This window comes from Aulonocara stuartgranti (assembly GCF_965226115.1).
Source record: "Aulonocara stuartgranti genome assembly, chromosome: 1".
Taxonomy (NCBI): domain Eukaryota; kingdom Metazoa; phylum Chordata; class Actinopteri; order Cichliformes; family Cichlidae; genus Aulonocara; species Aulonocara stuartgranti.
Window position 1 is genome coordinate 24786625 of NC_138939.1, and position 25539 is coordinate 24812163.

A 25539-nucleotide genomic window follows, 5' to 3' on the forward strand; every position below is an offset into this window, starting at 1 on the left:
CAGCCATTCAAAATTTCCTCATTGTCACTTAAATCGCCTTTCTTCCCCATTCTGATGCTCAGCTTGAACTTAGCCGAAATGCACTGAGTTTCTACCATGTGACTGGCTGATTTGTATTAAGCAAGCAGTTGCATACAGTAGGTATACCTAACAACACGAGTACTGTACTTTTGACATTATTAGCATGTTGTAAGCAATTTGCTGTATTCCCACTAATACATGTACCTCATGGAGGCAGAAGTAAAGTCCAGATATTCCCAGGCTGGGGATCAGTGGCTCCAAAAAGATACAAACTAAACCTGAAGATGATTATTAGTGAAGAAAAAAGACCAAACAAAGTTCGACTGCATACTAAGTCTGTGTTAATTTCTCGCACTTTTCCCCTCATTTTTGCTGTGTTGTGTCAAGAAAAGTCCTTCCATCGATTTTAACTGCTTCTCCAAGGCTACAGCCGTGGGCTACACCCCAAATAGTCTATTACAGGACTAGGGCTGCCACGATTAGTCGACTAGTCACGATTACGTGGACTATCAAAATCGTCGACGACTAATTTAATAGTCGACGCGTCATTTGAAGCTTTGTAAGATCCCAAAAGACGCAGGAATAAGTAGTAGGATTTAAGAGTGTAATAACGGACTGAAACAGAAGATGACAGCACTGCATGTACAAGGATGCCAGCTGCTGTTAAACCCCAAAGAAGAAGAAGCTGCGTCCCAGAATTCATAGCGCAGCCCAGCTCAGTTTTCAACAATGGCGGCAGCTAGTTAGTTTTAATATTACTCTTATTACGGTATTCTTTCTGGGCCACAAAGTAAACGTTTAACATGTTTTCAGGCGAGAATGTAGCTGTGTAAACCTCAAATATCTGCTCAGTTTATCAAGACACCACATATTTTCAAAAGCTCTCCGACGTTTTCAGAGACGTCTGTTACCTACCAGCTTGATAGCTAGCCGGGAGCAAGGCTCACTAGAGCCTGCGAGAACACCGGACTCCGGGCAAATCGTTTTCAAACCCACCACCGTCTTTCACTACTCAGGTTAAACATGATATATAAGTCACTTGGATAACTTTAAAATGTTATTGTTTGGCTTTTTTTAGTATTTTATTTGTTCCTGAGTAAATCGGTTTGGCTGAGATTAAAGAGATGCTCGAATATCCTCCGGTGTCCTGTTATATTTTAGATCGCAAGGAGCAGACAGCTGAGTTTATTAAACTCCACTGAAACAATCTGCAAATTTCATTAAAATTGAATAAACTATCATCCTGTCTTTATTTTTAGTTAGCACATATCTTAAACACAAGCTGTAAGCTAATGATAGTTATATAAGAGCAGACGCATGCTGGTGCAATAATCTGTACGTTTTACGTCCAATGGATGATGATCTGATTAGTTGACTAATCGCAAAAATAATCGGTGACTAGTCGACTATCAAAATAATCGTTTGTGGCAGCCCTATACAGGACTAACACAGAGAGAAAGACGAACACACCCACAACTACACTTGTGATGGTCTTGAAATAACTAGTTAAACATGTATATTTTTTTGGAGAAATCCAAATCTTTCCACACATACACCTACGTCCTCCTGGAGAGGTATTACAAAGTAATTGGAAAATAAAGCCTTCAAATTATGTAGGAAATTAATAACTACTGCCATCTAAATCTACTCAAATAAATTCTAAGTAGCTTAAAATTAAAATACTCAAGTACAAATTGACTCCAGTGTGTGTGTAATTTCTAATCTTGATGAGGGTTTAACATGCTAACAGGCTGATGAGACATGTTGTCACGGTCCTGGGTCTCCTGACCCAGCGTTTTTAGTTCTTTGTGATTTTTGTATTATTGTACTTGTGTGTGATTTATTCTATGGCTTCTAGTTTTGATCCCTTGCCCTTCATGTCTCTCTGTGTCCCCTCTGTTCTGTGTAATGGTGTCTTTGCATGTTTGAGTTTCTTGTTTTCTGTCACTCTGCATTGTGCATTATGTTCTCATGGTTGGTTTTTTGTTACTCTCTCTAGTCTAGTCTCTTGTGTTCCCAGCTGAGTATTTCCCTGTGTATTTTGGTTCTTAGACCTCTGCCTTATGGTTTATGTCTCTGTATTTCTTAGTTGCTGTCTCCACTGTGTCAAGTTCGCGTCTCTGTGTGATACTTCCTGTTTTACTTTGATGGTCCGTGTCTCATGTGAATGCGTCCTGCTTTGCTTGTCTCGTCAGTCCTGATTTCTCCCATCTGTGCCCTCCTTCTGTGTCTCATTCCCCTCGTTACTTCCCTGTGTATTTAAACCCTGTGTTTCTCTGAGTCAGTGTCGCGTCGTCCCTCATGCTGTGTGGATCTCCCTGTGTGTCTCTCTGTGAGTTTTCCAAGTTCCCAGTTTAGATTAGTTTGTATGTTTTTTCCCTGCCAGCAAATAAAGCTGAGTTTTGAGTTCACCTCCCTGAGTCTGTGAGTCCTGCACTTTGGGTCCAACTCCTGCCTGCCGCACAGCGATTCATGACAGTACAATGCGACCAGATATGGACCCAGCAGCACTCAACCCACCAGAAGAACTGCGTCTGGACATTATCTACTCCGTGGAAAGACTCCTGCATCTGTGGCTCGAACATGAGGGGAAGGAATTTCGCCGTGCTGTGGAAACCAAACTACAGCGTTTAGTCTCTGGTCTTCCCTGGCTACTCAGTGCGCTCCACCCACTCGAACAGGATTTAATCCACAACGAGCTCCACCTTCATCCCCCCAGCTGCTACTACCCACCTGCCTGAAGGGCCGGATGTGGAGCCGCTCGGCCCGTCAGAGCCATCATCAAAAAAGAAACGACGCCAAGCCAGCGCGCCACTCCACAGCCGGACATTCAGACTTGTACATCGCCGGCTGTGGTGAGTAAGGACTCTTTTTCTGTGTCGAACCGTGGGACTATTCGTTCAGGGGCTGTGTTTTGTGCTACGGATGGTAATGTGAACAGTTTATCAGCTGCCCAGCCTCCTGAAGCTCTCTTAGCTGCCCAGCTACAAGCTGCGTCTCCTGTGTCCCCGCTAGCACAGCCATTAACTCCACCACACGCTCCGTTTTCACCTCTACCATCGCTTCAGTCATCAGTTCGGTCTGCCACTCAGTCGCCCTTAGTTCCGTCATCCACACTACCACCTGTTTCCCTTCCACCACCACCATCACTACACCCAGCCATTCAGGCTGCTACTCAGTCAGACATTCAACCCATAGCCCTGCCGTTAATATGCTCTGTAGCTGAGCCACTAGCCGCCCGACCCGCAGCCACTTCAGCCACTCCTCCACCCGTCACACCTCCACTATAACCATCACTGCAGTCTCTAGCGCAGTCTCCTGCAGCTCTGCTTTCCCCAGTGCAGTCTCCAGTGTCCCCAGTGCAGTCTCCAGTGTCCCCAGTGCAGTCTCCAGTGTCCCCAGTGCAGTCTCCAGTGTCCCCAGTGCAGTCTCCAGTGTCCCCAGTGCAGCCTCCTGCAGCCCTGCTTTCCCCAGTGCAGTCTCCAGTGTCCCCAGTGCACCCTCCTTTAGCACAGTCACCCACTCAACCACCAGCACCACAACCGTCACTACCTCTAGTTCATTCCCCTGTGAAGTCATTAACTCCACCACCTACTCCACTCTCACCACCACCGTTACTACAGACATCAGTTCAGTCCCCTGTGCAGTCATTTACTTCTCCACCGTTAGCAGCTCAGGTCCCCGTGTGTCCAGCAGCTCAGGTCCCCGTGTGTCCAGCAGCTCAGCTCGCACCTGAACCTTTGGCCCAGTTCCCCGTAGCAGTGCAGTTTTCTAGCCAGCTTAACGTTGAGCCCGGGGTCCCAATTCTCTCTGGCTCTACATCGGCTCCTGCTGGAAGCTCGGATGAGCTCATCCAGCACTCCGCGGCTCCCGTGCCGCCATCTACCTCGTCCGCTGGGGGTTCCAGTGAGCCCAGCCAGCACCTCCTCGTCTCCGCTGGAGGGTCCGAGGGGCCCGTTCAGCCGCCCGTCTCCGCTGGAGGGTCCGAGGGGCCCGTTCAGCCGCCCGTCTCCGCTGGAGGGTCCGAGGGGCCCGTTCAGCCGCCCGTCTCCGCGGGAGGGTCCGAGAGGCCCGTTCAGCCACCAGCTGCTCCACTGGCAGCCTCGTCCTCGTTTGCTGCAGCTCCAGCCTGTGCTTCGTCTGCTGCAGCTCCAGCCTGTGCTTCGCCTGCTACAGCCTCCGTGTCTTCATCCACACCAGCTGCAGCCTCCGTGTCTCCACCCTCGTCGTCACCTGGTCCGGCTTCATCTGAGTCTTCATCCTGTCTCCAGCCAGAGGCCTCCGCGCCTACTGGCCCTGCCTGTCTCCAGCCAGAGGCCTCCGCGCCTACTGGCCCTGCCTGTCTCCAGCCAGAGGCCTCCGCGCCTACTGGCCCTGCCTGTCTCCAGCCAGAGGCCTCCGCGCCTACTGGCCCTGCCTGCCTCCTGCCAGAGGCCTCCGCGCCTGCTTCGCCTGATCAGGCCTCTGCCTCAGCTGCACCCACGCCCGGTCCGGCCTCTGCCTCAGCTGCACCCACGCCCGGTCCGGCCTCTGCCTCAGCTGCACCCACGCCCGGTCCGGCCTCTGCATCAGCTGCACCCACGCCCGGTCCGGCCTCTGCTTCTGCTACGCCTGGTCCGGTCTCAGCCTCTGCTTCTGGTCCAGCTTCGGCTTCTGCTTCTGCTCCGCCTGGCCCAGCTTCGGCTTCAGCCTGTGCTCCGCCTGGTCCAGCCTCAGCCTCTGCAGCTCCGCCTGGTCCAGCCTCAGCCTCTGCAGCTCCGCCTGGTCCAGCCTCAGCCTCTGCAGCTCCGCCTGGTCCTGCCTCGCCTGGTCCTGCCTCGCCTGGTCCTGCCTCGCCTGGTCCTGCCTCGCCTGGTCCTGCCTCGCCTGGTCCTGCCTCGTCTGGTCCTGCGCCCACCAGGCCATGGCCAGCACGCCTGAGACTGGAGGGCCGCCGCTGCCTTCCGCGCGGTCGGCCCCCTGAACTGCTCCGTCGTCTCCTTCGCCGCCGCCGCTGCCTTCCGCGCGGTCGGCCTCCTGAACTGCTCCGTTGTCTCCTTCGCCGCCGCCGTTGCCTTGCGCACGGCCAGCCTCCTGAACTGTTTCCGCATCGCCGCCGCTGCCTTCCGCGCGGTCGGCCTCCTGAACTGCTCCGTCGTCTCCTTCGCCGCCGCCGCTGCCTTCCGCGCGGTCGGCCTCCTGAACTGCTCCGTTGTCTCCTTCGCCGCCGCCGTTGCCTTGCGCACGGCCGGCCTCCTGAACTGTTCCCGCGTCGCCGCCGTTGCCTTGCGCACGGCCGGCCTCCTGAACTGTTTCCGCATCGCCGCCGTTGCCTTCCGCATGGTCGGCCCCCTGAACTGCTCTGTGTTTGGGTTGTTTTCTTGGGCTCCGGTGTTTGCTGTGCTCTTCTTTCATTTTCTGTTCCGAGCCCTCCGTCCTGGGCCCCCGCCGCCCGCCCTGGGTTGTTTTCTGTTTGGTTTTGTTTTTCTGTGTTTGGGCTGTCTGGAGCCAGCCCTTGAGGGGGGGGGTACTGTCACGGTCCTGGGTCTCCTGACCCAGCGTTTTTAGTTCTTTGTGATTTTTGTATTATTGTACTTGTGTGTGTGATTTATTCTATGGCTTCTAGTTTTGATCCCTTGCCCTTCATGTCTCTCTGTGTCCCCTCTGTTCTGTGTAATGGTGTCTTTGCATGTTTGAGTTTCTTGTTTTCTGTCACTCTGCATTGTGCATTATGTTCTCATGGTTGGTTTTTTGTTACTCTCTCTAGTCTAGTCTCTTGTGTTCCCAGCTGAGTATTTCCCTGTGTATTTTGGTTCTTAGACCTCTGCCTTATGGTTTATGTCTCTGTATTTCTTAGTTGCTGTCTCCACTGTGTCAAGTTCGCGTCTCTGTGTGATACTTCCTGTTTTACTTTGATGGTCCGTGTCTCATGTGAATGCGTCCTGCTTTGCTTGTCTCGTCAGTCCTGATTTCTCCCATCTGTGCCCTCCTTCTGTGTCTCATTCCCCTCGTTACTTCCCTGTGTATTTAAACCCTGTGTTTCTCTGAGTCAGTGTCGCGTCGTCCCTCATGCTGTGTGGATCTCCCTGTGTGTCTCTCTGTGAGTTTTCCAAGTTCCCAGTTTAGATTAGTTTGTATGTTTTTTCCCTGCCAGCAAATAAAGCTGAGTTTTGAGTTCACCTCCCTGAGTCTGTGAGTCCTGCACTTTGGGTCCAACTCCTGCCTGCCACACAGCGATTCATGACACATGTAGCCTTATTAGATTTTGAGCTGTTCTAAAGTAGTCACAGTTAATCCCAGCACACCGGCCAGGAGCAGAAACACTGCAGCTAAATGTTCCTATTCCTGCTGCAGACACTGTCCGACTGTTCTTCAGCCCCACATCTCTGCTGGGCTGGGCTGCTGGGTTTATAGAGCAGCGCGGGCCAGCGCCGTTCTATTTTGAGGAATGTGGTTAAAGTGATCTCAGGGGCGTGGCCCAGTAGGCTCAAGCGTGGGCCGATGATGTGTCTTTCACCTGAACGGATCCATCTGTTATATTTAAACTTGACGTCAGAGTCAACAAGAAAAACAAGGACCAGTCTGCGATCATCTTTAACTTTCACCCAACCTGTATTTAACGTTTAAGGACTACACGCTGAATAAAATGCTTTAAGAAACAGCCCTGGAGGCAAAAATGTGAACGTAATCCATGTCAGCTGAATGTCTCCAGTCGTCAAGGCTATGTTTTACATTATGTTTTGATAGACTTTGGTGATGATTCAGATCAGCTGATGGCATTTTATTCATGTATGTACAGATTTTAAACAATGCTGTGTATGCGGACTCTATGCACTGTGACTGGGACATTTTTCTTTCATCATTTATGGTCTTTCTCTTTTTTATATTTATTACAAATATTTTATATTATATTTATAATGTAAAGACCCTACAATAATACAGAGAAAACCCCCAAAATAAAAATAAAAATTACTTTAAGCATGCACTTGGCGACAGTGGGAATGAAAATCTCCCCTTTAACAGGGCAAAACCTCCAGCAGAAGAAGACTCATGGAGGAGCAGTCATCTGCTGTGACTGGTTGGGGGTGAGGGGAGAGAGACAGGACAAAAAGAAATCCATGACTTAATCCATATTTAACTGCATGAAACACTGCGGTGCACTCAGTTCAGGCTCTGAAAGCCAAAATGATATTTGAGGACTTACTCTGTGTAAAGCTTAAATTTTTATGCATACATGTGACTGATTTTAGAACATAATACCATAAATATGCAGCATGTGCTGTCATTAAAAGTTAATCCGTGGTCCTTTACTGCTTATAGAAATTATTGTTTTGCTGTTTTTAGTAGTAAAAAATCAGGAGAGATTCATTATTGGCTCCTGCTGCTCTATGCAGAGCTGACGCTCATAGACGATGGGTTAACAACAGAGAAAGGGGGACAGATCAGAGCCGGATGTGCATGAGTGCACATGGGCAACCTAGATTTGCTCTGGTCTTATTTTTAAATCATTCACATTTCCCATTCACAGTTAATTACAATTCTACCCACCCTTATGGTGTTGCACAAATGTATGAGGAGTGATTAATGCCTACAGAAGGTGAAGAGGCAGTGCAGTTTTCTGCAGGGAATTTGTCTACACAAATGTTGTGTATCATGCTTGGCTTTAAGTTTTGAGGAGGCGAGGTGAGATGATTTACATATATGCAGAGGAGGGATAGTTGATATACTGCACAAAGGATGTTGAAGATGGAGCTGCCAGGCAGGAGGAAAAGAGAAAGACCTCAGCGTAGGTTCATGGATGTTGTGATGGAGGACATTTAGAGGGCTCGTCTGGCAGAGGAGGATGTAAGGTATAGAGTTAGATGCAGGAAGATGAAATGCTGTGGTGACCCCTAAAGGGTGCTGCTGGGGAATAGCTGCAATCACAGCCTCGTAAGCTGGAAGAAGTGGTGAAGAGGGCTCTGTTAACACAGAGCACCATCCCCAGGCCCGAAGTAAATGTGGTTATCCCAGCTTAAAATTTGTGAAAAGCTGCAAAGGCACATCAATAATGTTGCAGGCCAACCTCTGCCTAAACCTTTGGTAAGGCCTTATGTGTCAGGAGTATCAGAACACATGAAACACGCTACTCCAATCAGATGTCACGGGACTCTGCAGTTTGTTTACATATTAGGGCCAGTGGCCACTCCTTCAGTGACGAGGATGTGCCTGGACAGGAAGGAGAAGTAGCCATGCTATCAGCATTCAGGTAATCAACATTTAGAGTTTGGGTAATTTGGATTAGGGGGAAATATTGTTGGGTTTTTAGCTGCTCCAGGAAGGAATGTGAAATTAAAGGAAGTTCTGAAATGGGGAAAATAAAAATAAAAACTATGAATTGCAAAGCATGTGTAAAAATGTTTATTTGTCACTCCTGTGTTTGTAAACCCGCAGAAAGTTTTTATGGTTTTCAATAAATTATGTGTCAGATTGATACGAGGAATAATAAACTTGCCAGATTTCTTGAATAAAAGCATTAAAAAGGAGCTCTGATTTGATCTGGAAAGCAAGGAGGTCATTTATGCGAAAATATATCTTTCGCCATCTTACAATGCTGTGTTTGCAGCCATTCCCCAGCTCTCGCTGAATGGTACCAATGATCGGTGGTCATGGCGATCTGCATATTAACAATCATGAAACTGAGTCATTGTTAGGCAACGGTGCTAGTTTCTTTTATTGTGTAACCTCCTCACACTGAAGAAGTCACTTGGATGAGTGATGAATTGATAACATCCAGACCAGAACACTGAAAACATACGTTTACCTTTGTAAGCCTCTGGATGATTTACATTTACATTAGCATTAAAGAACAAAGCACTCTGAGCTTTGACGGGATTAGGAAAATCTCTCTCACTAGTTATTGAGTTAAGTGAGGAATAACACGCCATGTTATTATTAAACTAGTAAACAAATATGCTTTCCTGCATTTGCGCAACGTTCCTAAGATTTAAAAAAAATCTCTGAGTGATGCTGAACAACTAGTTCATGCATTTCGGTTGAACAATTTTAATTCATTATTATCTGGTTTCCCTAAAAACTCCCTGAAAAACCCTTCAGCTGATCTAAATTCCTCAAGCAAGAATACTGACAGGGATAAGGAGAGCATATTTCTCCCTTTTTGGCTTCTCCTCACACAGAAGGTCTTGAATAATCAGGCCCGATTAGGGCTCTTCTCTCTGACACTGCAGGGTTACTTTTGGTTTGTAGAGTATTTAAAGTAGAATGGGAGGCAGAGCCTTCAGCTTTCAGGCCCCTATTCTGTGAAATCAGCTCCCAGTTTGGCTTTGGGAGAAAGACACCTTTTCTACTTTTAAGATTAGGACTAACTGTTCCTTTTTGATAAAGAATATAGTTATAGCTGAATCAGGTGACCCTGAATTCCCCTTGTAGTTACACTGGCCTAGGCTTTTGGGGGCTTTTGGAGTGGTTCTTCTTCTTCTTCTTCACTTTTTACTTTTATACACCACTTTGCATTTAATTATTAGTTATTATTAATCTCTGGCTCTCCTCCACAGTGTGTTGTTTCTGGCTGCCCCTCGCTGAGCCTCAGTCTGCCAGAGGTTTGTTAGGACCGTGTCTTGGAAATCAGCCACAATACTTCCTGTAACATCGCCTTAAATCTTGTTGAATTCAGTTGTGAGCAGCTCTTTACAGCCCATACACAAAATGTACTGAAGCTCACAATACAAATTACTAAGTTGTTTCTGAGTGGTTCTTTTCCCCAAGCCACACCGCTACAACCTACATGCCAAGTCACACTTCAACCACTGACGATATTCATCTTCCTGTTTAGGTGTGGCGACACCGCTTGCAGCACAGACAGCAACAAACAGAGTTAGTTTTGTTTTGCTCTTTTATTCCCTTTGTTTTTTCTTCTTTGTGTGTTCCACATAAAATATATCCAAGAACTCATTAGAATTAGAACTTAAGTTGAAATAAAGCTTATATTCCCTTGCATTAATTTATTTGTATTGCTCTATGGATATGACAAAAATAGCTTCCAGAGGAGCCGCTTGTTTCTTTCATACTTTTAGCACATTTTAAAGCCTGTACCTTTTCACTTTTACTTGAGTAAAGAAGTGGAATCAGCACTTCAGTTTTCACCATACTCACCATGCTTTTACTTGAGTGAATACAATATGAAAAATAATTTAAAATCACAGCTCATGCCTCTCAGATGGTGTCATCTGTGGGCAACTGCTGAAATGTAAACATGATAAATGTAATAATAATAAATAAAAGTCTTTGGGACACGTGAGATTAACTTGATGCAAGGCAATGTGATATTTTCCCTTTAAGACCTTATTCCAAAGAAGGAATATGTCCGATTCAAATTTATTGTTAATATTATTTTACATGTAAAATTTAAAGCTTTTGTTTACAGCAGTTTTCCTGGTGAAAACGCTTCCGCTGCGCTTCAATCGCCCGGCACTGTTCACCCAGCATATACTAGTGGGCGGAGCCGTATAAACCACACCCCCTCTAGCGCGGCTGCTGCTGCTGCTGTTGGTCTGAGGTTGAGTCCGCTTGTTAGAGCTGAGCCAGCCAGCAGCCGGAGCGCGATCGCCGTCTGGGGAGCATAGATGTGCACAACCCCTGGAATATCCGTGCGCTGGAGAGGCCAGAACCGACCACCGTGGAGGACCGTCTTCATTTAGTCGTCATAAAGGAAAGTGCCACGGCGAAAGCATGGCGGTAGAAGAGGAAGGTCTCCGGGTTTTCCAGAGCGTTAAAATAAAAATAGGTAAGAGAAAAAAAATCCCTACCCCCAGCCTGAGCGCCTCAATGGATGGCCCCGTATTCACGGGTGAAGCAGGCAGTCAGTGAGGGGCTGGAGGGACTCGGATCTGTGTTGTTCAGCCTGGTATTGTAATTCAAATCACACGCTTTTTCCTCCCAGCGCACAGGCTAATTACAAAAATGAAAATGTTAAGGGGGGGACATTTCCAGAGATCCAAAGCTTTGGGGGATATTGTGGGAATTTGGCAGCTGGCATTTGGACCCAGATCATGTGCGTTTGATAGAAGTCTCCACATGCGGACTTGAACCGATTAGAAGCAAGCTGTGTGGCTGCACACCAAACATCCGGCTGTTTTTATTATTATTATTATTATTATTATTGTTATTATTAATAATAGTATTATGTATCTCAGATAAAGTAAGCCTTGATTTCGCCTAAGCTGCAGCCGGCCAGTCATGTTGTTGCACCCCTCCTCCCCTTATCCCTGCTTTCTCTGCACTCGCCCCCTTCCAAAAAGCTTTATGCATGACTGTCTAGCTATTGATTGTTAGCCCAGATTTCTATATTTAGAATTGTAGCTAGTCTCCAGTGGGTAACCCCGGTTTCTAGGAGGTATGTGGTGCACGCATATCTTGTGAATGGAGCCATGAGGACTCGTGCAGTGAGTGCTTTATTGAAGAAGACAGTATCCTAATGTAATTGTCTAACTGTAATATAGTAGTAACTGCATGTAAGCCCGCATATATCAAGCGCAAGAATTGATAATACCGGCTATAACAACAGTCCTGCTTTCATTTTTATTACTCTTTAATTGTTTGTGCAAAACAGTCTTATATGTGTACTTGCTCTTTTTTTTTTGTTAATGAATCTGTCGGACTGTTGCTAACTTTGGAAAATACTTAACAATAAACTGGATTTGCAAAGCAAGTTTTGAATACACGTTTCAGGTGTCATCAGAGGGAAGACTGTGACGTTTGTTTTGCGAGGGGAAGTGGTCCAAAATGCCGCAGCAGTCTGACCTGTTTGACAGCATGTTCACATGTTTGCCTTTTTAACATCAAACCACAGGGAGCAGACAATCATTTCCTCTGTGTGCTCTAACTGTTATCACGGGTCCTTTTCACTGACATCTGGCACCCAGTTCATCCCGTCTGTGCTGTCCACTTTGTTTTGACTCCAAACATGCAACAGAAGGGATGAACAGGGATGAAGGAGGGGTGGGGGGGATAAAAATTTACAATAAACACACATACAAGCTGTGTGCCAGCCAGTATTTCTGGGCACAAAACTCTCCGGTTGTCAGCTTCTCAGTTGAAGTTAGGCTTTGTTTCCAAGCTTCCAACCTCCAAGTGAGTTCCCAGGAGAAAGTTGGAGAAAGAACCTGAGTCAAGTTTATGAAGTACTCCCAGTGAGATACTATGCTCAGACTCAAGGGAGAGTTGGAATATTTAAATTACTATGGTCTCATTAGTTTGCTGCACTTTCTGAATGAGTGTTCAGCCGGCCAGCAGCTTTGAGTTCCTGTTCAGGAAAACCGAATGACTGGAGCAACTCTTCCCGTCACAGATGTGTTTCCTAGATATACGTCTGCTTACAGCTCATGCAAGAAAAGAAAGAAGTGGAAGACTCATATCCTTTAATTCAAGAAAAGAAAACTGTTACCAGTTAAAGTCCAGACCTGAATGTATCTTCAGTATTGAAAACAAATGCAGACACAGGACCGCTGTGAGTGTCATACACAAACATGTTGTATTTTATTACTGAAGAACTACTTAGGCATTAATATTAATGTGTAGTCAGCATTTCACTGTTAGTTGGTTTCATAAAAGCCAGTATAATATGAGCTTTCTTTTAGACATACCGATATTTGGCGATTTAAAAATCCGGTATCCTGATATATCAGCCGATATTTTTCTTTATTTTTCAGACACAAAGCAAAAACACATTCTCCTTGATTTTGTTATGTATAGTTATTTGTTTAAATATTTAAATTTTGCCTGACTCTCCTCAGATCAGCTGGTTGTTGTTTGTAGCATTCCAAAGTCAATTGTTCCTAACAGGGAAGTTGCAGAGCTCCCCCTGGTGGACAAACCATGCGGTCACTGGTAACATAGTCGAAGGGTGTTTCTCCTGGCTATTTTTATATTGGATGATATTGATACACACTCGCTACACTCAAGGGTTTTTGACTGTTTGTTGGACATCTTGTTGGACTGGAAGTTACTGGATTTTTTTTTACTGTTTTTCTGAAATATAATGTGTTTATTATGGATTTACATGTGCTGAGGTCCATTTACCCATGCCTTTTTATATACCAAACTGCTCTCTAAACCTTAATTGAGAAAATAAAGCAGAAATTAACACATAAAAATAATATTAGTTGGAAGTTGTATTACATCGGCTTGCAAAATGTATTCCATCAGAGGTATAAAGTGTATGTAATCTAAAGTGGAGCTGTGTTACCCTGTAAACTTTTGCCAGTGAGGCATGATTACTGACACTCATGAGGAACATTTACTGTGCGTTTTTATCACTTCCGAGCACTGACCCAATGTTTCCTTCGTCCTTTTTCTTCTGTGTCATCAAACAGTGATGACAGTGGAGTTTATACTGTGTTGTTGCCTAGCAGCAGTCATACTTGCCATCAGTACGATTCCCATGGCGCTCTGCTCCCAGTAATGTCTGTGTAACGCTTGCATCACATTGTTTTCATCAAAGTCTTCTCCTTTGGCGTGAGAAGACATTTTGCTGATGACTCAGAGCTGAAAATTTGCCACATAGTTGAAGACCAGAGGCAGCGAGGGAGAAAGAAGGACTTATTATTGTAACGCTGTTCCAGGTGATGACTCGTCTCAGTTTCCTGGAGGAACACGCGAATGTCGGAAACTGAACGGGGCTACTGGGCCCGAGTCTGTACTGTCTGGGGAAAGGCAGGAAATAGGAAGCTGCCCCCAAATGTCTTCCTGATTGGCTGGACTAGACTACAAAAGAATTGTGTTTTTTCCTGCATGGCAACAAGCTAATACAAAGCAGATGTAGTGAGATGCAGGGAGAAAGGGACAGAGGTGGTGTCTCACGTACAGGAGCAGGCTGCGCTCCGTCTGTCGGCGGCTGTGTCTGTGTCGGCGCTCGGAGAGATGGGAACTCTCAGTGGCACAGCTGGAGTTGGGACTTTGCACTAATTAACAACAACATATGTGCGTTTGGCCTCTCTGTTGCTGCTATGAACATAATCTGACAAACACAGTGCAATTGGACCGACCTACCGATTTGACTCATTTGGAAGTTTGCATTCCTGCGTACACCTCTGACAGCTTCATCAGGGAAAGTTATCACCATAGCCAATAACAATTTACAATCTACACAATAAGTAAAGCGTTGGAAGAAGCTTGTGCAAAAATACTCTGTAAGAAAATATGGAATAACAATCCTTAAAAGTGTGACAGTAGATTTTTTTTGTGGCCTTTTTTTGAGCACTGCCAAAATTCTCCCTGAATGTGTGTTTTACAGAAACCTGCCGTGTATTCAGTAAGCTTTTAATAATGAAAATGGAGTTACCTACAAAGGACAAACAGAAAAAAAGGGACCGGGAGTCCCGGCTCAAGCAAACAAAAGAGGAAGAAACCTGTGAAGTGACACACAATAGGTCCCCTAAACAAACAAAACTGAAAACAGTAGCGCCGGTAACTCCCAACTCAACCTATAGCTGACAAACAAAGCTGTAAAAGCAGCAGAAAAAAAACAGCCGATGGAGGTGAGGCGGAAGGAACGAACGCCCGAAACGCCAGTTGGCAACATTTTTATTCGTCGGTGAGCCTTCAGCAGCCAATCGGCGCTAAGAATAAATCAGACAATTGAGAGAGCAGGTTAACTAGAGTGACGATAAAAACACAACAAGAGGATTACTCGACCACCACGCCGGGGTCGTGCGTAACAGTCATTAACGGTTATGTGGAGCTGGTTCCCATCACCTAATAAATATCTGTCTCCTCAGCTGTTCAGTGCTTCCTGTACTCATCAACTAATACTAATTTGCATGCATATCAGCGCTGGGTGGGTTATGGGGTGTATAGAATTAGCTGAAAACCACCAAGACGTTGCTAATAGCACTGAACCTGAACTGAATGGAGTCTTTTCCGGGCTGATTCTGGCCCCCGGGCCTTACGTTTGACATCCCTGGTTTAAATCCTTTCACGGTGCGGTCATTGGCTGATTGTGTCATAGTGCAAGTCACCGGTTTGGTCTGGAATCGGTTCTCTGCATAAGCTGCGCACCCTGAACTGTTTTCATAGGCTTCATGTTGGTTGGCACAGCACTGTTGTGTTACTGCTTAATGGCGCCGTAACAATGCAAGTGTGATTTTTGGAAGTGGGAAAAAAAACACATAGTGAAAGAAACTGCACAGAGTCTGGAGGAGAAAAAGCGGTGGCGGTCCAGGAAACAGGAGTGCGCGGCTGACTTCAAGAGGCTCAGGCTGGGAGGGAGAATTTGGTTGGGAGTGACAGAGCGTCCCTCCCCTCCCTTCGCTTTGCCTTTCTCTTGATAGGTGGCCAACAGAGTTTCCCAAACTTCATTCTGTCCAGACTGAATAGGAGATGCGGAGTGACGGGTGGCTGCGTGTGGGGTCAGAAACAGTTCATGTGCGTGCAGCGTTGAAATCTGATTTAGTTTAATGGAAGTAACAAGATCAGTTTGGTGCTGTTATTACATGATATTCATCTACAGTAGATGCTTAATACACTGCATAAGCACAGTCCACTATTTTGTCCTAGAAGGCGAGGTGTGTTGGAAAAAAGTTTGCTGCTGTAAACGTGTGTGTTGACCTGTTCAGATGCAGACAGTGTAGGTGGCTTTAGGCTGGTGGAATAATCCGGTTTGTAATGTGTTCTCCATGGGAAAACAGAATGGGGAATAATGTGGAAGCATTGCCGTAGGCCCCGCATGCAGGGTCAGCACGGGTAAATAGAGGTCTGGAGAGCACGGCTCCTCCCGCGTGTCCTTCAGATGCCTCGTGGAACTGGAAGATGTCTACCAGCAAGCAGTGACTTAAGCGTGAAAGCTTTTAGTGGACAGAGAAACTCCCGTGTCACAGAGTGTCCTCTTGTCACGACTTTTGTGTGAAGTTGAACTTGTGTGGCAGGCGTCTGCACACACGCTGATTAAATCTGGTTTTGCAACAGCGTTTTCCTCCCCTGGCAACACCGGCAATGTCAACTTGCCACATGCGGGGACGTACACCCAACTCGCTCTCCCTTCCTGTGCTTGCAAAAGATAACGTATCTTTGTGTTTGCCAAGCCTGTTTGTGAGTCTGCGTGTGTGGAAAAATAACGGGTGGGAGGGTAAGAGCTCGTTTTACACCGTTTAATTGCTTTTTTTCTAGAAGTCATAAAAACAAACACAGAGATTTCTAAGAATTATGTGAACGGATAAAAAGCCCGGAGGCAGAGTTGAGGTTAAACTGACCAGAACGTAAAGGAAATAAAGAGCAGTGAAAGCAGCTCTCTGCAGCAGCTACACGCTGACGTGACACCGAATGAACGCATCAGGTCTCTGATCGGAGCTTAATTTAAGCCTAACTGTCCCTGCACAGTTGTGTGTGTGTGTGTGTGTGTGTGTGCATGTTTGTAGTTGTGTATTTTTGTTTCGCTCAAGTCAAGTTTTCCATTGAGACTTACGAATCTGTGTAACCATTAGCTCTGTGCAGCGGCAGAAAGAGATTGGGTTTGATCAGTAACTGAATCCTGGTTTATCACACAGTCTGTGCTGTGCAGCCTTTAACCATAAACTCCCTTTGTTTTCCATGCTGTTCCATGTATGCTCCTCCAGCAGCTGTTCTGGTTGGGTGGAAACTTCAGGATAAGACAGCTCAGCTGGATTCATGGGAGGCAGCTTGTGATAAGCTGCAGTGCGTTTGAAAGCACCTCGAAACGTCTTTGCAAACCTAAAGAAGTGCAGTTCCTAGTGCGGTACAGTCATCCAATGGACAGACAGTTCAATTCGCACTAATCGTCTCATTCATGATTTAAACGTTCATTTCCACACCTATGATTCCTGGTTTGGAAATACTTATTTATCTAATACTGGGGTTTGGCGCAGCTCTTTAGTCCATCTGTCTGAAACAAGTACTCCCAGCCCCCTTGCAGCTCCCTTTAAGGCAGGCTTGTGATTGGTTGCCCCTCATAAATGGATGGTTCAGGGTGCACTTGGTGACATTGTGAAAGCAAAACTCCCTTTAAACAGGAAGAACTCTCAGACAGAACCGGGAATTCTCAGTTTTTCATTAGAACCACCTCATGTCTTCTCCTGATGTTACATAATAAACCCTATGATGCAAATATCTGTGTGGACCTCAGAGCCAACAGTTCGTGCGATCGAGTCTTTCTTGCAGAAACTTGTTACTTTTCTTTTTTTCGTAAAAGTCTGGATGTCCAGGTGACGTTGAGACATGAGCTCAACAGTGGCTCAACCTTAATTTAGGAGTTTTTTTTCAACCATGACTGGATGTTGACAAAAGACGGCCAGCCGAGAGTTATTCATCGTCGATATCCCAGAGAATGTTATTTTAATGTTTTCACGCAGATAAAACGACACGTTCAGAGCCATACATGTGGCTACAGCCGAGTGTAAAACAAGTGCATCTGTTATATGGTTTAGTGAAACTTTTGCATGAAACCCTCAGCCCACGTAGGCTTAAAAAGTGGCCGTTCTTATCTACCACACCCCTTGTAGCCTCCTCTACCTGAAGCTGATTCTTCAAGTGTGATTTCCATGCTTAGATGAAAGTAAATCTCTCTGCAGCAGTGCTGACTTATAACAGCCCCCTCCTTTTGTAAAAACCTCAGAGTGGGTGAGGTTTCAGCAGCGCAAAGAAACTGGTGGGGCGGAAGCACGAGCACGAAACGGCTGTCTTAAAAGGTTAACAGGTTTTCACTGATTGTGGGTTTCAGGATGCCCTGGTGCAGGTTCGCAGCGGTAATTGTGGCTACCTGTTGTTGACTGTGTGGCTTATTTCTGACTGCACTGTAATCTGCTCCTGGGCCGTGTTTATTCTCTGAACTGGGCGTACTGATTAGTGCTCACCTTGGACAGTTATAGCTAAAGCACGGATGCAGTTTTAGAGAAGATTGCTTATTCTCTTTGTCACACGTGAATAGGACTTTCAGGCTGCTGGACATCACATGAGGTCATTCTCCCAGTGTGCAGAATGACTTCACAGCTCAGGACCAGTTTGAGGTTAACTTTGAAAGACGCGGTCAGCATTGGAGTTGCACTGTGCCAAGTGTCGGGCCTCGTTTGTGCCGAACTGTCCCACCCCCAACTGTTGCTTTAACCTCTGTCGTTGAAAGTGCAAAGTCATAGAGTGAGCATTTTTATAGGGCAAATTATTAATCAGATACTAAAAAAGTTGATTGGGAGATTAACTGATGCTAAAAATACATGTGGGCTGTGCTTCTGGTTTCAATTATAAAGCAATATTTCCTGCAAGAACAAAGTGCCAGCTGTGGAGATCCACCAAAAAGGCCTGCATACGTATGGGTGTGTGTGGGTGGGCGGGCGTAATGTTTTTATGTTTAGTCAGAAAAGACTGTAATGTCTTACAGTTTGGTTTCAGTTCTCGTTTTGACTCTCTACCCAGAAGCATCAAAGGAACTGAGCGGAGACAGAGGGATAATATAAATGAGTTTCACTCTTTTCCATTCTCACGGTGTCTCTCTCCGTCTTACACACACACACACACACACTCTCAGGGGCAACTGGGTTGTTCGCCGCTTTTAAACTTTGCCTTGGATCCAGTTGAAATTCCTTTCTCCTCATCTCATTTCCTGTTGTCGCTCTCTCCAAAGCTAACCGCTCTCCAGTTTTCTATCTGGCTGACTTCTCTCTCTCTCTCTCTTTCTGCAGTCTTCCTCGTCTCTCCCCCTTGATTGAGTACACTGCTTGTATTTTTCTCAGTAACAACCCCCCCCACACACACCCTTCCTTTTCTTAAAGCCTGCGTTTCCCAGGCCTGCTACTTGAGCCCACGGCGACTCAAAGCATTCGCGCCTGTGTATCCTCGAGTGTGTTCGTGTCAGAGGGGATTAGAATAACGAGCCGAGCGGTGCGTCTGTAACTGTACGCCACAGCGTGGCCGACTGAAACCGGTCGACAGAAGGAGAAAGCCGAACATTCGCTGCATCCATCGCTTTGGCTTCGCCGACTTCCGTTTCCTCATTTCTTCCGTTGTTTTTTTTTCTTTCCTCTGCAGGGATGTAAAGTTTCTTTTTAAGTGTCTCATTCGGCTGTTCACTCTTCTCCTGTCATCTCAGCTCAGTGCCTCCCCCTGTTTTGCGTGCACACAGAAACACGTGCAAAGTGTGTGTGTGTGTGTGTGTTTGCTTGTTTTGCTCAGATACTAGGGCAGGATATTCTCCAAGGGCAGCTGCGGTGATGCTTGATGAAAAGAAAACAAAAACTGCTGTTGTTGTTGGTTTTCTTTCCATATTTTCTGCTTATTATGAATCGCGAGAGAACACACACACACACGCGCACACAGCTCTGGAGAAGTTGAAAAATGAACAGATGAAAAAAAAAAAGGAAGCAGCATGAGATGTAGGGAAAGTGAAATCAGGTTAAAGTATCTTGAAAGGGAAAACGAAAGCAGGCGTGAAAGACAAGTCCTGCACTGATAAAAACGCAAACAAAGGAGGCTTCAGACCAAAAGAGAAAAGGGATAAAAGGAAGAAAATGATAGGCAGGCTGAGACAGTGGATTACAGACTCTGGTTTTATAATAAAGTCTTTAATCTAACATGATGAATGGCAGGTTACTGAAGAGGCTTATCTTTTCTTTTGTAACAGGCTCACTCACTCGCCATCAAACATATACACACAAATATCTAAAAGTGGAGTTTGTATGCTCCACTCTCAGGCTGACAAACTCTCCTGGTCATCATCCAGATAAATAAAACGGTCCATCGCTTCTTCCTCTCCTGAACAGGAAACTGTCACACTGTACTTCTAATTGTGGTAAAGACAGATGGTTTGGCGTATTTACTACAGATCATGTCGTCTTTATAGAGCATACGATCATTTTCTGAGCATTGAGGCAGCAGCCAGTTTCATTTAGTTCCTCAGTAAAGCACAGCATGGAAACACTGTGATCCTTTATTGTAGCTGCCTTTATTTTAGCTTGTAAATTGCACAGTAACGCAGCTGTTCAGTATGCAAGGCTGAAGGTGGGAAATCAAGAAGATTCTTCTTCAAGCTTGATTCTGATGTTGTGTGTTTGCTTGCTTGCACAGTGTTAAGTATCGAGATGTTGAAGTCGAGTGACCGCTAATCATGAGATGCTAGGTTTGGACATTATGGGTGTGACAGCGTAGGATCAAGTGATAAAAGCGCCAGTCACAAAGGGATAGAGACTGGTTCCCGACCATCTGACAAACAGTTGGGGAGTGTTTGCTCGAGGTTGGAGGAAGTTGCTCTGAAGTCGATTGCTCAAGCTCCTGCCACAGAGGCCTGGAGACTGGCCATTGTTCCCTGGCAACCACAGGTTGCTGGGTAAAAATGTGTATTTCCTGTTGGGGAAAACCTCAGATTGCTTTGTTCACTAGTGGATTGTCGTGGTTGTCATGTTTTTCATGGAAGACCATGAATGAGCCAAGACCCAGAACTATAGTGAAACTGCCAGTTCACCTTCAAAGTAGAAGTTGTGCCTTGTGAAGCATGTTGGATTTTGCATCGAGGCACACCTTTTTACTTTGAAGCAAGGTCTTCTCAGTTTCAGGTTTGCAACACAGTTTTTCAAATTATGCTACTGCTTGGCTAGTAGTTAGTGAGCGTTTGCAGACAAGCCAGCGTCTTCCATGTAAACTATGGGTGACTGTGACAATCTGCTAGTGACCACCCTCACTGTGACCGATTTCTCTCAGCAGCCACTCGCTAACCAGTCCAGGAGTGGACGCTTTTTTTCTAGAGACTGGTGGTTGTATCATGTTTAATCTGACAGGCTGCTCCTCAGGAATGTGTAGGCTCTACTAATCAATCAGGGTCTGGAAAATGAAGCCAATGTGCAGGTAGCTAAGCTTGCAAATCCTAGAATCACACCTTTAGACTGGCTCCAACTTTCATTGGAATATTACCAAAGTGAAGCTAGTAAGCTTAGTAAGCTAGCTAGCTAGCTAAAGTGCGTCGAAAACAGTTTTTTATGCCAACTTAAAAAGATGTGCGTTTTCACACTAAAATATTATTAACTCACTTTTGGTGCCAGTTTCAGATGGCTGTATGAGGAACACTTCGAACTTGCCTTCATTTAATTAAATTCAGTTCAATTTAGTTTTAGTTATATAGCGCCAAATCACAACAGCTGCATTTAGAGGCTTCAGTAATCACCTGACCTGAATATGTGCAGGAGATACGACACATTGGCAGTCGTAGAACTATATTCTTTATGTTGAACTCATAGGTGTCAACACCCCCATTATGCTGTTTCTAATTTGTATGAACATTAAACTCTATTCTAAATCACTTGACCGCACAAGTGATTAAGTTTTGTGTTTTTACCTAATGTTCCCAGATTGTCTACATATACAGTCCACATATTACATATAGCTTCAAACCATCATTTCAATCTTTCAACCCACAATCAGATTCAAAAGGTGTTGGCAGCTTCTGTCCAGAATAACCATAAATAGTTGAAAGTGGATGATATATCTTTGGTGGTTTAGCTGCTGTGGGACGATTTCAGTTCTCCACTTACTGCATCATTTTGATTAAAATGGTTGTTACCCACCATCTAGCGCTGGAAAGACGCGCTGTTAGATCACTTTGCACAGTCTGTTTACAAAGTGCAACACTTAGATACTGCAAAAACATGCAATTTGGGCAGAGTAGTGTCACCAAAATCATTTTGCACATCCTGTCGGTTATTGTGGGAACTTAAAAATAAAAATGAGACTTTGCCCTGCTTATATTGAGTCATCTATGTAAAGTTACTAACTTTACTGTAAAAAAAAAAACAACACTGTTTACAAGCTACTTGTAAGACCTCATGATTTGAAACTTTTAACCCCTTGAATTATCTCAAGACTGATTTAAAAAAAATTGATTTAATCTGTGCTGGTTTTGTTTTTGTTTTTACTAAGTTGAGTCATTAAACACATTTGCACGCTTTAAGCACGCTCACTGGGAACGCTGTGGTAATCCCATGATGTTTCTGGTCACCAGGATGAGTGCAATCTGCAATCTTGCAGTTCGTGAATGAAAGCAGGTGGAAAACGGAGATTGGAGGGAATTCGGGTGCTCGGGGTGAATGAGGAGGATTACGGGACGGCGATAAAGTAAATATGAGAAAATAAATGAGAGCTGCGGAAGCAAGGGAGCTCTAATGACAGTAGGAAGTAAAGGGATAAAGACAGAGATGAGAGGCAGTTACATCATCTTGAAAGGCAGATGGAGCTGTATAGTTTGCATCAATACGTCAAAGCGGTGCTGCGTGTGTCCTGTTCCAGAGCTCAGGTGTCGTCTTAATTTGTGAATGAATGTTGTTATTGTGAATTGTTGAGTGCACGAATCACGCAGTGCACGAATCAGCCTCCAGAGAAGCAGTCATAACACCGTGTTGTATTACAGACCCCACAGGGTGCACTTCACCATCTTTGTTTGTCTCAGCGAGGGTTTAAGGTTTATCCAGCGTCACGGACTGAAGGTGGAGGCACCAGATCGTATCTTCCTTGCAGCTGGCTGCTTGCCTGCTATCTATTTTACAAAAAACGAGTGGGAGTAACAACAGCGCATTGTGAAAACGCTCAAAGGACACATCTTGTGTTTTGCATTGTCAGCAAATCATTGATTTGACTGATTGTTTTGAATTTTCCTTGTGGGATTCGTTGAAGGAAATGTGGAACATCTTGCCCCACCTTCCTGGTTCTGTGATAAGATGCGGTTATCGGGAAGTCTTGATTATATAATGCCAGCAGGGGAATTATGTTTTAGTATTTATGGTAGGGCTGATTGAGTGGAACTTTAGTGGGGCTGCTGCATTAATGTGCAGCCATACTGACAAACAGGAAAAATAATTTGAAGATAGCCATCTGCTTTGCAGTTTCACGCCCGGCTATTTGGTGTCAAATGTCAACTCTCTCCCCTCCCCCCTAGGGTCAGCCGCAGGGTCGGAAACCCGGCAGTGGAGATTTCTGGCTTAGTATCTCTGATGTGTTTCCTGGTGCAGTAAATGTAATCAAAGTTTATATTGTTATGTATCATATGATAAGGCAGTGGTTCCTAATGTGTGGATTCACTCCCAAGATAAATACAAAGTGACGCAGGATGATGGAGGAGTTCCTCATCGGGGCTCTAGAAATCTTTAATAGGATCCTCTTTAAAGGATAAAAACATAAGGAGACATGCTAAATATGAGGTAAGGTAATGTAAAAGGCAGAAATGTGGATAAAGAGAAGTACTGCCTTGAAGAGAAAGTGTCAATTTATCAAATAGCATCACCCGCCCTTTAAACTAATGCTTCTTACTGTGAAGACGTTTTAAAGCCAGAAATAACAGAGCAGCGTATGCTAGCAGTGTCAGATAACCACACAGACAATGAAGCGTTACTCAAGCAGACGTTCACAATGATGGTTAACACTGTGAGTCCCCCCCAGGGTAAAGAGGGTAATGGCTAAAGTGGATGCACGTCTTCATAAATGAGAATAAATATGCCCTGCGGGACCAGAGTACCACCTCTCCGGTTTGTGTGTTTGTGTGTCTCGGTGGGTGGCTGGATCACATTTTTGTTAAAGGGAGTGCTGACACACATGTTTGACATACAGGAAGTGTCCCACGCAGATTCATTCATTCACAGATGTTACATCACAGACACAGGCATGCTCGCGGACACGGCGTTCACATGTCGCACATTGTTTTCTGAGGCCACGGTTTTATATATCTGCACATAAAAACAGCCGCCCTGGCAGAGCTAAGCTCATTATACATGGTGTCGGATGTGGTTAGGTAATGACAATGAGAGTGCGCGTTGGGACACTGTACCAGCTCTGGACCCCTCCTCCCTCCTTCATACACTCATCTCTAAAACAACAAACTTTACATAATGTTTCTTTTCAACCCTTTCCTAGTTCTTTAATAAATAATGACCTGTAGCCTGAATAAACACATTGTTTTTTTCCTACTTAATATGCCTCCTTTGTTCTTTTCATTGTGCAGGAGAAGCAAAAAACATCCCTCCGTACCCGGGGCCAAACAAGATGAGGGACTGTTACTGCACAGTCAACCTGGACCAAGAGGAAGTCTTCAGGACCAAGATTGTGGAGAAGTCACTTTGGTACAGGCCCACCTGTCCATTTTTACTTCTGTCTTTTTAACTTTGCTTCTAAACTTTTTGGTGTGTAGTTACAGAAATATGCAGTTGCGACATTTAAATAATACCTAAAGGCAAAGCTGATCATGAATTTAAACAAAAAGAAGCACCAGAATATTAAAAATGGCAGCTGGAAAGGGAAAACGATTGAGGTGTCTCACCTGATGTCAGCGTGTCCACCATAGTGGAGATGGTTCAAAGACAACATGTTTTAAAAGGCACAACTTTTATTTTGAAGGCGAACCTCCTCCATTTCCAGGTTTGCTGCACAGTTTCACTACAGCTCCGAGAGTAGCTGTGCAGTGTCCATCACAAAAGAAATCACAAAAAGTTTTAAGTCAGCCGTTCAGGAAATATTGTCCATTTGTCCCTAGCGACAGTTGTTGCCGGTTGCAGACCAGTCTCCAGACCTGTGTGACTTGTTAACTTAAACCTATACTGTCACAATGACTGTTACATATCTAAAATATCAGACGTTTACATGGTTACATGTGGTTAGTGGTCACATGTCTGCAAAACCTCAGTACGGCCTAAAGATGTTTTGACATATATATGACCTATAGTTTGTTCTGGTCTCAACCAGTGGATGAGTTTGTAATCTGTAGCTTTTTCCTGTGGTTTGGTTTCTGTTCACGCAGAGAAAACTCCAAGCCAACCGAAACGCGTCACTACAAACGACGTGAAAACATTCAGTCTGCTTGTTGTCAAGATGCATCTAGGGCAGGAGAACAAGATAAAATATAGGAAAGATGTCCTAATATTTGTATTTTTTTGGCATCAGACTGAGACCATCTGAGTGGGATTACGGTTGTCACATCTTCACATACGACCAACGCCAAGGGAGAAAATGAGCCATCTAAACAGACGGTGTTCCTCAGACCAATAAACTACTATTATTTTCACTTTATGATATCTGCGCTGTTGCTCACACTTGAGGGAAAGCAGAGACTAAATCGATGGAGTCGAAATGTACTTAGCCCGCGAGGGCTTTATTTTCATTGTCTCATGTGATTCATTGACAAAATCAATCACTGCTGAACAAGGAAAGAAAAATAAATGTGGCTGTGATGTTTACACAGAGGGGAATGTACCCTTACCTTACCCCAACTAAGACACACCAGTTCAGACAACACTGAAAAATACTGTGGAGGCACGAATAGTTTGCAGATTAACCAACCAGTCCATCAATTAGCTCACTTTAAACTTGATAGGCTGCTTTGTTACTTTCCAAGCACGACATCTTGTATTTCATAGAATACTTTACATTGAAATACTGCTATAGTAGTGAAAGTATTACTTTAAAATATGACGCTGTTTCCAGACAAAGATGAAATAAATGAATTAAAAGGCAGTTATTTGGTGTCGAAGATAATGCAGCACCACTTAAATGGCATGGTTCACAACAGGC

The 25539-nt window shown here is 45.0% G+C and overlaps 1 protein-coding gene across 5 annotated transcripts in view; it reads left to right on the forward strand.

Moving 5' to 3' along the window:
* Window positions 1–10552: 10552 nt before the first annotated feature.
* rasa3 (RAS p21 protein activator 3) overlaps window positions 10553–25539 on the forward strand; it is a 40001-nt gene continuing 25014 nt past the window's right edge. For 4 of the 5 annotated variants that reach the window (XM_082539502.1, XM_082539503.1, XM_082539504.1 and 1 more), the window contains exons 1-2: window positions 10554–10783; window positions 23978–24095. In XM_082539502.1, coding sequence (XP_082395628.1) covers window positions 10729–10783; window positions 23978–24095 — 173 coding nt within the window. In that variant the 5' untranslated portion in view covers window positions 10554–10728. Of the gene's footprint in view, window positions 10784–23977; window positions 24096–25539 lie in introns of all 5 variants that reach the window. The other variant, XM_082539501.1, reaches the window with a different exon arrangement.